General features: G+C 33.2%; 1 protein-coding gene across 1 annotated transcript in view; it reads left to right on the top strand.

The window, feature by feature from the left end:
• LOC145012827 (GDSL esterase/lipase At1g28580-like) overlaps positions 1-13,057 on the top strand; it is a 43,226-nt gene extending 30,169 nt beyond the window's left edge. Inside the window, exon 5 of the mRNA XM_078971628.1 lies at positions 12,563-13,057. Coding sequence (XP_078827754.1) covers positions 12,563-12,825 — 263 coding nt within the window. The 3' untranslated portion in view covers positions 12,826-13,057. The remainder of the gene's footprint in view (positions 1-12,562) is intronic.
• The last annotated feature ends 1,061 nt before the right edge of the window (positions 13,058-14,118 follow it).

Genomic DNA, 14,118 nt, shown 5'->3' with positions numbered 1-14,118 from the left:
AACAGGGGCTCCCCAGGGTGTGGAACTTGGCCTGATGAATCCTTTGTTGTTCAGCTCATTGATCTGGTTGGATAACTCTTACATTTCTGTTGGTGCTAGGCGATATGGTGATTTAGCTACGGGGGTAGCTCCGGGGATTAAGTCGATACGAAACTCAACTTGGCACTCAAGAGGGATTCTCGGAAGCTCTTCGGGAAAGAAATCAGGAAAGTTGCATACTTCATGGATGCTCTCGAGATCTTTACCTTCCTACTTCTCGTTAACGACATGAGCTAGGAATACATGACAATCATTTCGCAAAAGTTTTTGGACTTTTATGCACGAAATGATACGGAGGTTTGAACTTAGTCTATCAGCATAGATAATGAGGGTTTCACCAAAGGGGATATTGAGAAAGATAGCTTTTTCATAACGAAGGATATCAACGCGATTGGGGCTCAACCAATCCATGCCGATGATGACAGTGTAGCTCTTTATGGAAACCAGAATAAGATCGATCAGAAAGGAATGATCATTTTAGGTAAGGGTACAGCCGCATAATATATCATTAGTGCTATCTTTCTCACCGTTGGCCATCTCGATGGTAAATGTTTCGGTTAAAGATTGAGGTTTATGTTTGAGAAGATGCTTGAATGCATGACTAACAAAACTTCTCTCCGCACCAGAATCGAAAAGAATGCATGCATAAGAGTTTTCGAGGAGGAACGTACCAGTGACAATGGTAGGGTCAGCAACTGCCTCCTCTTGCTCCATCGTTAGCACCCTTCCGGTGTTGCCATTTGTTGTTGCCTTGGGGCAGTTTCTCTTGTAGTGCCCAACCTTGCCACATCCATAACAGGCTTGATCGACACCTGCTTCTATTGCCTGATTGGTTGATTGAACCGGTGTCCTGTAGTTTCCTGCCATGTGGCCCTTTTTGCCACAGTTGTTGCAGAGCATTTCACGACATGGGTTGGGAATGCGATGATGATAACTACACTTGCTACACCAAGGAAGAGTACCAGTATATCCGATGGTAGGTGCTTGAGTTGCAGGAGCAGTAACAGGAGTAGTGGCAACGTAGATTGCCACCGCATGTTGTTTCTTAGAAGGCTCCTGTGAATATTGACACTTTCACTACTTCCAGAACTTTGTCTTCTCGCCACTCCCTTTTGCTGGTTCGGGAGCGGCTGTCACTTTATCAAGATCAACGCCGTGATCTATGAGAATGTGCGCCAGGCACTTGGCACTATCAAAAGTAACTGGCATGGCAGCCAAAACATTCCCTTGAGTTGGGGGTGTCAATCCCCAAATTTATCTCTCTATCTTCTTGCTTTCCGGGGTGACCATTCCTGAGAAAAGAAGAGCTTGGTCTTCAAACCTAGAAGTGTAGGCAGCAATGTCGGAACCCTTCATTTTTAGGTTCCAGAGTTCGTGCTCTAACTTCTGCCTTTCAAACCTAGAAGTGTAGGCAGAATTGAGTTCCTTCAGATTCTCCCGACCCATAGCATTTCCTACTAGCATTGTTAGGGATTTGACCCGACTATTCCACAAGGTCAGTGCTCTGTTGGTGAAAGTGCAAGCGACAAATTTCACCTTGTTAGCTTCAGAATAAGAGCAAATCTTGAATATAGAATCGATCTTCTCAAACCATCAAGTCATGGAAATAACACCTCCAGTGTCGTCGAAAGATGTGGGTTTTCTTTTCATGAAGTCGTTATAGGAGCACTCCTTCTGATGCCCTTGAATTCCTTCATGACTTTGGGATTGATTACCACTCCTGGAACCACCAGAACCACCGGAATTTATCCGTGACAAAGCAGCGGTCACAACGGCAGTAACGACTTCCTAGAACATTGCAGGACCGAACTGATTGAACAAAGGTAGCTCACGATGTGACTTAGAAAGTGAGTGAACATCCAACTTTCTTAATACTTTGACACCCAACTCTCCCGGCTTGTTAATATATGAATTCATCTCAAAGATGTGAGCACACATAGACTTTACTTGCCAATAGGGCTTGAGTGACCTTGAACTTTTGGGTTAGGGAGAATAATTAGAGGAGGTAGAGGAAGTGAAATTCCAAGAGATTTGGGAAGATCATAGATGTTTGAACTAGACATCTTTTGGGAGATATTCAATATAGTTGATTTAAAGTCTTTAATATAACACCCAATATGAAATATTAAGGCTAGGACCCAACACAATATTTTTATAACTTGGAAGAGGGATGCCGTAATCCAAGCTATAGAATATTTGAAGGTAGGTGAATGACGATTCACCAATTTCCACCATGAAAATGAAATAATTTAATCCGGTTTTACTTGGATTTGAAACTTCTAGATCTTTTAAGATTCATTGAACTGTTCAATGGCATGTTTCAATCTCGAGTGTGCCATTCAGGTTTTGTGATTGGGATGCCGAGGATCACAAAACAAGGTTTGAAGTAACCATGCAAATTACTTGGTACCCTTAAGTGTTTACCCCTCAATCGACATGCTGGTTAACCACACACCCTCCACCGATACTATGATAAACATTAAGTTACCCTTTTCCTACCTTTTAAAATATGAGTTAGTGTGTCGGTTAACCACACACGCTCCACTAACCGACTTAAACAAAGTGCAAAGTGTAATTTCATGGATTAGCACCAAATTCACATTTTTGTAAGTAAATAAGATTGTGTATTACTAAGATTTTAGTTACTTAGTATTTATCATTAATACTTTTAATGAAGGGAGAATTATAGTCCTTGTCTTACCCATTTGGCCAACGACCCTCCACCAGTCAACGAAGCGGTGGGTGAGAGTGGACACCCATTAAACTGCCATTTTATATGCAATAACCTTATACCCCCTTATAGACCGGCTTCGTGAATGATGCTTACTAATGGTATGACGACTTACTCTTATACATATATAAAAATATTATTAACTTATAATATTATAAAGTATAAGGTTTGAATTTTAACTTTTAAAATTCTAAGGGCTTAACTTGAAATTAAAGTATTCATGGGAAAACTTTACAAATTCCAAAACTCGAGGGCAAGTTTTTGAAACTATTCAAAACTTTTCATTTCATAACTTATGAGTTTAATGGTTCATTAAAATGAAGACTCTTCATTTTTATGTAACCTCTTATTCTTTAATAACACTTTTAAAGAAGTGACTCTTAAACATCCATAACTTGAGGACAAGTTATGGAGTCATAATACTATTTAATGAAAAAAAACTCTTTATTTTTTTATGTAACCTATGGTACTTTTATAAGTTTTAAGATTCATTAATGTGACCTTTTATGTAACTTGAGGACAAGTTACACAATCATATTTTATGAACTACCTCTAGATTAATTAGGATTGAAAAAAACTAAAACACAATTTTTTTTCCATTAATCTAAACTAACTCATAAAACAAGGAAACATAAAATTTTTGGTTATCCATAACTTATGGAGTTAAATGCTTGTTTTATGATGAAACTTTTGATGTTCCATAATCTAAGAATAAGTTATGAAATTCTTTAAAACATTAACACCAAATTTTGTAACTCCATAAAAACTTTGAGTCAAATTTTTTTAAAACCTTTTGATATCCATAACTTATGGAGGTTTCAAAAAAATAAAAAAAAATAAAAAACTCCTTAGATCAAACTTTTAAAACTAATAAAATAATCATATCATTTTATCTTTGACTAAATTTGACCTAATTCAACTCGTATAGCAAATGATTCAAATTTTATAAATAATTAGTTTTTCTCAACAACAAGTAATTATCTTAAAATTTGACAAACGTCATGTTTTTTTTTTCCTTTTTTTTTCAACTTTGAAAATAAAACATTTGCATCAATATAACAGAAAACAACCCATGGCTCTGATACCACTGTTGGGTTATGGGCATTCTAACACTCCTAAGGTGTGCATGCAACCCTAAATACCTTGGATCTATGTTTTCTCTATTATACATGCAAATATGAATATTCCAAGGTGTTACCCTATCTAGCATACAATCTTTTGATACTTGGGTAATATAACAAGTTAGAATACATACCTTTTAATGTAGCTTGAATCCATGATGCTCGAGAGCCTAGTGCCCCAAGTGTGTCACCTCAAATGGTTCACACAACATCATCAACACTTGGAATAACCATGAGAAGAAGACACTTCATGCTCAAACCGGCTAGCCCTCATATATAGTGTGACTATTAGGGTTACACCATGTAACTCGTGACTTTACCGATTCCTTATGCTCCATGGGTTTTAATCTCTATGGAGTATCCATGGGTCACCTCATGGGTTAAACCTAACATAAGGAATCTTGGATTATAAGCCCACATATATAAGAATTAATGATTTACACAATCAATCCCCATATATTTAATTAGTCTCTTTTGATCACTAAATTAAGTCCAAATTAATTCTTGATTAATACTAATTAAATAACATGATTTCATATTAATATATTAGAACTTATAATATATAAATATGACACAAATGTCCTCTTCTCACAAACAGTCTATCCAAATGTTCTGATGCCATGCAACCCAAATGGACCATGCCGACTCGGGTCAAGTACATACCAATTATAGTTATGGACTTAGACACTAATCCAACATCTATCTACATAAAATCAATTCTATCTACATAAACTTCGACCCGTTTATGCGATCGCAGTAGTTATAAACATGATCGCATTTTGGATTTTTGGCATGTTTCGGCCGCGATTCTTCAGTTTAAGTAAACATTGAAGTCGTATGAAATTTTTTCTGGTTTCCGGAATATTTTTAATCTCGTAAATCTTATGATATGTTAAAAATTCTAACAGGGGGTCAAAGCTGCAAACAACATTGTTTAGGCTTTAGATGGTAGTAATCTATCTACATAAAATCAATTCAATCGAATGCTTCTTCTCAAGAATAGCTTCTAAACATCCCTCAGAATTCACTTTCAGTTACAACTACATTTAGGCTCTAAATATGCATTACTCATAACTCGTCCAGTAAATGCGTTAAGCTCCATTAATGACATAAAATCAAGCTTACCCATATGAATGCACTATCGAGGGATCTATGTCATTATACCACACATCTTCTTTGTCTTGATCAACTCTTCGGATTTAACTTGCTTGTTTCTTGATTTCGAATTGAACCTGACTTGGATTTAACTTTTAATTTTGAGATTTCTTCAAGTTTCTTGATATATCATTTCTAACAAATATATTGATCGGGCGTGGATTTTACTTTGAGGCTGAAAGTATCTCCAATACTTCAAAACTTATAATAAATTGTGTGGATACAACAATAGTTCCTTCCTAAACTCAAAAAGCGCAGAAACTATAGGTTCAGTACTTCAAGGAAAGAAAAAGGGTTATTCAATCTAGGTTCTTTTATGGTATTTAAGGGAATTATTTCTAAAACATTGTTCGTTTTTCCATCCCACACTTCCATTGTAAAAATAATCCGACTCTTATGTTAGTTCATAATTCAAGAAAAAAAATAAACATTTTCTGATATGAAAAGATAATCCTTGGAATACATTGTAATGGGACTGTTATTTTCGGTTCCTATCCGTGGTTGTAGAAGTCATTACTCAGTAGTTGTTCGGCCGACTGCGAGTAGTGAGCACTCGAGGAGTACTCGAATTCGGTAATTAATGTAAAAATATTTTTACTGAAATTATATATGTCAAAATCATAAGTTAAAATCACAAGTTGATTGAAAATATATAACAAAATTATATACATGTGAATAGATAAAAACTGAAAAACACACAATGATCGCACTTCTTAAATAATTACTGAAAAAAATTAAGGTATATATATAGTAATAATCACATGTGTGTGTGTTAAATAAAAAATCATTCAGTATATTATAGATACTAATCACCGAGTTGTCCTATTTTTACAACAATGCTCGCTTCAGTAAGGGGCCGGTCGGGGAGTACTATGGGTCTGCAACTCGCATCGGTAAAGGGCTAAGCAAGGAGTACTCGGCTGAGTAATTGGCCAACTAGGCGAGTTTTACAATGCTGATCCTGTCACACTTAATATTTATAGAGCTATCGAATGTAAACAATATCACCATTGCATGTCAATTTGTTTAATTTTTTTAAATATTTCGAAATTTTTTTAATCAGAAAATAAAAAACTAAAATAACTAGAGCTAAAATCTTTTTGGGGTTTTTTATGAATGCAAAATAATATAAAAGGTAAAAAAAAAATTTCACTTTTTTTTTTTAAAATGCAAATGCAATGCAAAAAATAAAATACAAAAAGAAAAAAATTGAAAAATCTACTAACAAACAAAAAATTTAACATTTCTAATAAAAAATGCAAGTTTTTAAATAATGCAAATTTTTACACTAACCCCTCACCAAACTTAAAATAGTACTTTGTCTTCAATACTCAGAGATGAATGAACGGTTCAATAAAGCATAAAAAAAACTTTTCAACTAGGAATGAACGTACCTGATAGATTTGCATAAATTTTGATTTTGAGATTGTTTTTGGTGAAAAATCTAAATTTCAGCAGCTTAGAAGATCCTATAATTTCCCCAAACTTACTTGGAACTACGACCATATATTTATTGAAAGCATAAAAAACTAATAACTAATCATCGGGTTGCCTCCCAGAAAGTTGTCCATTTTTAAAGTCGATGGATCGACTTTGCCCAACCATATTTGCTAATCGGTGTGGTTGGGACTTCTCTGAAGCTAATCTCTCTTCCTTATCACTCATGACCCCTTTAGATATGGCAAGATTGGGGGATTAGGAACTTGTTCAGCAAATAGGAGAGACTTCTTATTATCTTCAGATAGGTTTTTCTGATTTTTGAACTTCTTTTCTTTTCTGATCTACTTATTTCCAGGAGTGTTCTCATATTTCTTATTTTTATTTTTTCAAAAATTTTCTCAGCAAAAATCATAACTTTCTGTTTAATCCTTTTCAAGAAATCTTCTTTTCTTTTTCCCAAGATTTTTTTTTCCAGCTCCTTCTATGATGTTTCTGCAGCATAAATAAGCTTTTTTGTCACCTCCCGAAGCTTATTTCGTTTCAGCTCCCTGGATGTATTATCAGATAAAATCCTATAAAAAATAAATTTTGGACGGAAACATCAGAAAAATCATAACAACCCTCATATAAAGGACTACTGGTACCCATAAAATTAACTGAAATATTATCAGTAGTATCATCATCATTCATTTTTAAGTTCACCACATCACCATCGATTTCCATAGAATGCATACCAGCAAAATCATCAGTTTTCATTTTACTAGTTTTCAGAAAAAGTCTTCCCAAAATAATTGATTTTTTTCGGATATGTCTAAATCACCCATGTCCAAAATATAAATATCAGTGGCAAAAATAAGCTCACCCTCTTGGACAAGAACACCCTCCAATACACCTTTGGGTGTACCGTCGAGTGATCTACCAACTGAATCAGTGTACAGGTCTTTTTTAAAGTTCCTAATTTTACTTTTTTGAACACTGAAAAGGGAAGTAAATTTACTGATACACCTAAATCAAGCATGAAACGTGGAAAAGTAAGGTTCCTGAATTTACAAGGAATCGAGAAAATTCTCAGATCCTTGCACTTAGGGGGCAAACATTTTTCCAAAATGGCAGAAATATTTTTGCTGCTTTGATAGTTTCATTAATTTTCATTTTTTTTTTCTTAAAAACACATAATTTTTTCAGCAACTTGGCATAACGAGGGACATGTTTGATGACATCTAAAAGTGGAAGATTACTTCACCCTTACAAAAAATTTCCATGGTGTCTTTATCTTCTCGCTCTCACTTCGTACTTCTCAGTCTTGATGGAAATGGAGGGGCTTGTACTCCTTCATATCTGACTTCATTGGTTGCGAAGTTTTTGTTCCTTTATCTTTTTCAACATATTCGTGAACCAAACTTCTTCGTATTCTTCTTCTTCTTTTTCTGGTTCTTTTTCATCCTCTTCTTCAAGCAGAACTTCTTTATATTCTTCTTCAGCTTGTTTTTATTTTTCAGATAAATTTAGGCCTTTATAACTTTTCCCACTTCTCAAGGAATTAGAACCCATATTGTGTTTTGGATTGTTTACCGTGTGCCCTAATAACTTTCCTTGAGATTCTAGTCGACCCATAAAACTGGCAAGTTGAGACACCTTTTATTCTAGATTCTTGATACTAGCTCTAGTTTCATTCTAAACTGCTTTGGTGCTCATGTCAAGACTCTTCACAATATCTTCTAGGGCCACACTGGAACTGCTAGGTTGTTGATGTGAATTTTTCTGATTCGGATTCTGAAAGCTGTGTTGATTCTGAGAATTTTGATGATAGTTCGTCTACTAAAAATTATTGTTCTGATAATAGTTTGAAGGTTGGTTATAAATCATCTGTTGTTGTTATTCTCCGACGACTTTGACTAGAGTAACATCCTCTTGCAATATTAGACACATATCTGTTGGAAGTTCAATCTTCAAGCAGATTCAAAATTGTTTCATTGCAGCTGCTTTTTTCCTTCATCAAGAGCAAAACCACTTTTGTTATTTCAGAAATTTAGGCCTCCAGATAACGATTGTTGATTTCGTTGACTCCTCGTGGCTGATCAGTATGCCACTCGTCTTCATTTTCTGGAATGTTTTGACTCTATTACCAGCTTCTTGATCATCTTCTAGATTTCTGTTGGTGTCATATCACCTAAGGAACCGCCACTGGAAGCATTTATCAGAAGTTGCTCCATGGGTGTCATACCTTCATAAAAACAGTTGTAGAGCTAATAATCATTGATCACATGTTGTGGGCAACGAACCAATAACTTTTTGAACCTCTCCTAGTAAGTGTGTAGAGCTTCTCTTCTTCCTCATTTGATACCAATGATTTCTCTTCTGAGGATCAAAGCTTGCATTTCTAGATAATACTTCTCTTGTAAAAACTTCACGATTTCTATCCAAGTGGTGATCGATCCAGATGGGAGCTCATACAACCATTCTCTTGTTGATTCTCGAACTGAAAATGGGAATACGTTTGAATTTAACTGATCTTCAGCAACAGCATGTGGCTTCATTCCTAAACAAACCACATGGAATTCCTTAAGGAATTTATGTTGGTCTTCTTTTTGTAGATCGCAAAATGTGGGAAGAAGATGTATGAACCCAGATTTTAGTTCGAAGTTTTGGGCTTCTAGAAAAAGTAATGCAAAGAGGTTTCTTATTGATCTCTTGTGTGGTGTACTCTCTGAGAGTCTTTTATGCTTCTTCTCCCTCGTCAGTCATGGCTGATTTTTCATATTCTTAAGGCTCTAGAGTTTCAAATTTGTTAGATAAAGTTACAGAAGAATCTACTTTCTCAGATTTAACGAAGGATGGTGGGGAGTAAGTTCTAAAGGGGCTATCAGAAGTTGAAGATGGGGGTACTTTCATAAAAAAATGGAAAAGTTGGGTCTGATTCGTTCCACAAGGGAATGCCTTGTGGTGTGGTAATTGTTGGAGTTACTGAAGAGGATGAAGAAAAAAAAACACCTAATTGTTTTCTCATTATTGCTTCTTTCTTTGGATTTCTGCAGTTCTCTCAATTTCTGGATGAAAAGCTAAAGGTGTACCTGTATGAAAATTTCTCTACATAAAACTATTAGAAGCCCCATGTCCCCGACAATGGTGCCAATTTGTTAACATACTATCATGGGCGTATTAAGCAAATAAAATTCCACTACTGTTTACACTAATAATATAACATAAGGAAGTAGGGTCATATCATCAGGAACATAACCTAATAGTCAATGCCTTTATTGCATCAGACACATTCTAGTCAAGAAATAAAAGATATAGAAATGGTTTTTTTGAATTAAACTAAAAACTAAAAATTACAGTAAAATTAATTAAATAAAACTCAGTAACAAAAACGATTTCAGCTTTGTTGCGACTTTCCAAATCATACATTTAGAAATGATTATTTGAGATGCGTTCTATTTAAGCTGTTCGTGAGAAAAAGTAACAAACTTTAGTATAATCTCTTTTACCTAATTAGTTATCCAAAAAAAGCTCTTTGAATTAATCCTAACTTTTTACTGTTCAATTAAACAAGCTCTTAATTAATTCGGAAAAGCAGCTTTATGTTTGGTGTAAAATTCCCAGCAATACCCAATACTTCTCACATACTCGTAAGTGTAAAGATATGATTTCTTACAGTTTATATCATAGTTAAATCCAAAAAATGGAACCGATCTAAAACTTGTTACTTATTACTAGTTAAAATGAACAATTATGGGAACTTGTTAACTTGAATGATAAAAACCCTAGCTTGGAGATTAGACTAACAAGAATTAAAAATCAAACGTTCATTAAGCTCAAAACTGAAAAATCTAAATACAAACATAAAAAGAAAACCAAATATGATAACTACTCACATGAAAAGTACTAGTCTAATGCAGAATTAAAAACTAGGGTTTTAGCCAGACATGGCTAAAACCAAATCTAAACTAGTAAAATGAAAAACAAACTGAATAATCTTCTAAACTAAGTCTAAGAGATGATTCATGGCCTTTAGATATTGAAAAATCGTTGAAAGGTATTAGAAATCTCCTTCAGAAGTGTTTTTCGTCGTCTGGAATCATCCAACCGTAAAATCTGATTATGAGGGTCATATTTGTACGCAAGATAGAAACTTCCATAACAAGTCAGCAGAAAATGTGATCGCAGAAGCCATGTATGTGATCACAACAATTGATGTTCTTTCCATATTTACCCTTAAATGATGCACAATGCTATTTTCAACTTTATTTGAGCCGCGAGACAAAAATATGATCACGTATATTATATACGTGATCTCATAAATTGACTCTCCTTCTCAAATGTATTCCATATGTCTTTTTTCGACCCTAGAAAACTTTGACCCATTTATGCGATCGTAGAAGTGAAAAATGCGATCCCATTTTTGGATTTTTGGCACATTTCAGTAGCAACTCTTCATTTAAAGTGAACACGAAAGGTGTCTGAAATTTTGTTTAGTTTCCAGAACTTTTTGAATCTCGTTAATCGGAGTTATGACTGATGAGATATGACTAGAATACTGACCAGGGGTCAAAGATACCAACAACATTCTTTAGGCTTTAGATTGTAGCAATTTATCTTCATAAAATCAATTTGATCGAAAGCTTCTTGACCAAAATAGCTTCTAAGCATTCCTCAGAATCCTCCTTCACTTTTAACTCCATTTGGGCTCCAAATATGCATCTAGTTGCTCCTAAAATACTACTGCACTCAAAATATCTGAAAATAACACAAAAATGTCAGCAGTACGGGAATTTTGATAAAAGACGTGAGTTGAACGTTATTTAAGCTAATGACACGCAAATGTATAAAAAAATGCTAAATTCTAATAAAAACCACCCAAAAAGATGCATAAAATGGCATCGATCAGTCATCTATCTTGGGATCTTATACTAACATCATTAAATCACTAAATATCATCCATCAACCTTCCTTGTTACTCTCAAACAACCTACTAATTGCTCCCTACAATAATTTCTTATTAGAGCAAGATTGTGGAGCATAGATATTGATGAACAAAATATCCATTTTTTTATGTACCCATATGCTTTTTATTGCTAGCAAGAATTCTTTCTTAATACCTTATGGAATAACAGAATGTTTAAATTAAAACTAGACTACCTAATTTCCGGTTTGGAATTACAAGGTAAAATTCTATGTTATGTCTCCTAAAACATATCTACAATGCTTAATTAAAGCGTTGATGTCATAAGTTCCTAAACCCCCATGAACTGTACCATATTTTCTCTACATAACTCGTATCCAATTTATTTTGGCTGCATAGCCCACTCCTAATTTTGATAGGAGTATTAATAGGTGAATCTTTAGCACAACTCCCTTTTTTAAATTTTCTAATATATCATTTTCATTACAACACATAGTGAAATGTTCTTCAGTACCAATTTCAATTATTCTTCTAAGTTTTGCATCTACATCATAAATTGAGATTTCACAATTAGCCATAGATGCAACTAAAGCGTTCTCTATGTCATTGACCTTATTTATTCTACTAATTCGAATGATCTTTGAGTCACATGGAGAGGAATAACATCTCCCTATGAACTAATAAACAACACTAATTCATCTGGTTCTCTCTTTTTCTACTTCTTTTTTGTCCAATCTTTCTTGAATGGTAATTAATTGGACTTGTTTCTCTTTCTACTCTTTCCACCCTATTCTTTTTGATTTTCAATTTATTTATTTTTTCAATCAACCTTAGGTCACCGCACAAGATACATGAAAGGCTTGCCATCTTTAGACTTGTACTAGTTTTCTTAACTCTATTCCTTTTGATTTTTCATGAATGATCTGAATTAGTTGAATAAGGATTTTGATTACTACTTCCCTACCATTATACATGTACACAATATGTCATAAACTTAAATCATTTTGTGTTACATCATGGGAGCCTAGTGATTGATGTCTAAATTCCGACAAACAGATCTAATGTTTGAATATTAGAACAACCAAATTATTGCTAGTGTTACTAGATTTACCATATACTTTGTTAATTTAAGATATTGGTTTTCTTCTTGTGATGGAATTCAAAATATTGTAGGATTCACAAAAATGGTTTTGAAGTCGTGCTGTGGAGGAGGAGGTCCATATAATTACAATCCATTGGCACAATGTGGATATGCATTTGCGACTGTGTGTGATGATCCTAATATGTATGCTTACTGGGATGGAATACACTTTACAGAAGCAGCATACAAAATAATCTTCAAAGGTTTGTTTCAAGGCCAATATACTACACCCCAATTTAATTTGTTGTGTCCTTCATCAACATCACAAGTCGGAGTTGGGTTATCAGGTTCATAAATGCAATTAAGACCTATTCGAATTGGAGCCCGAAATGGGATATGTGAATTTGCTAGAAAAAAATGTAATATATAGTTAAAATAAATAATGAGAACATTGTATCGAGAGTCCACAATTAGTGGAAAACTGAAAAAAGTAGAATGTTTTATAAGGATTAAATGGTTATGGAGTTCGTAGGTCATTTTTTCACTGATTGACAAAAAAAAATTGTTTAAACGCGACGTTTGGATTGTTAAATACTTTTTGTAGGATATGGAATGTGTCAAACCATTTGGACTTAGATGGATTTAGACTTACCAAGACTCACATGATATTGTGTGTTTGTATAATATTTTGAACATAATTAAATTTCATTTTGTTTAGAATATTGTTTGGTGCGCAAAAGATTTTAAATGTACTTATGCCATGGTTCTAAAAGGATCATCATGACACATCATCTCTCCAAGGCTTATGGTTGAAGCCATGCTTTGAAAACATGTCGTCATGACACATCATCTCTCCAAGGCTTATAGCTTCTTTGGAAAACAAAATACCCTAAAAATCGTAAAAATGTATAAAAAATACTTAGAGATCACAATTTTTTTTTTAATTTATATTCTTTAAAACTGTACCTTTTTTATATAAACTCGCCGAATTATTTTTTGACAAAGTAAGCCAAAAAAAATAATAATAAATAAATAAGTAAATAAATATAAAAAAATCAAATTTTTAATTTTTTTTAGCGAATTTATAAAAAAACTACGATTTTTAAGGGTATAAAGTAAAAAAAGATTTGTCATCTCTAAGTATTTTTATTTTATGTGTTTTTATGATTTTTATGGTTTTTTTGTTTTCCATATAACCCTTCCCATATATATATATATATATATATATATATATATATATATATATATATATATATATATATATATATATATATATATATATATATATATATATATATATATATATATATATATATAGGTTTAGGTTCTATTGAAAACAAAAAACCTTAAAAATCATTAAAATGCATAAAAAATACTTAGAGATCACACATCTTTTTTTTTTTATAATTTTTTTATCAAAAAATCGCAACTTTTAGGTCAAAATCGCTAAAAAAAAATTATTTTTTTAGTGAAATTGTAAAAATACTGCAATTTTTTGATAAAAAAATTAAAAAAAAAGTTCGATGTTGTCTTGGTATTTTTTATGCATTTTTATGCATTTTTAGGGTTTTTTTGTTTTTCAAATAACCATTCCCTATATATATATATATATATATATATATATATATATATATATATATATATATAT

The sequence above is a fragment of the Lactuca saligna genome, chromosome 8, assembly GCF_052625555.1.
Source record: "Lactuca saligna cultivar CGN05327 chromosome 8, ASM5262555v1, whole genome shotgun sequence".
NCBI lineage: Eukaryota > Viridiplantae > Streptophyta > Magnoliopsida > Asterales > Asteraceae > Lactuca > Lactuca saligna.
This window is presented reverse-complemented; position numbering and strand designations above follow the sequence as displayed.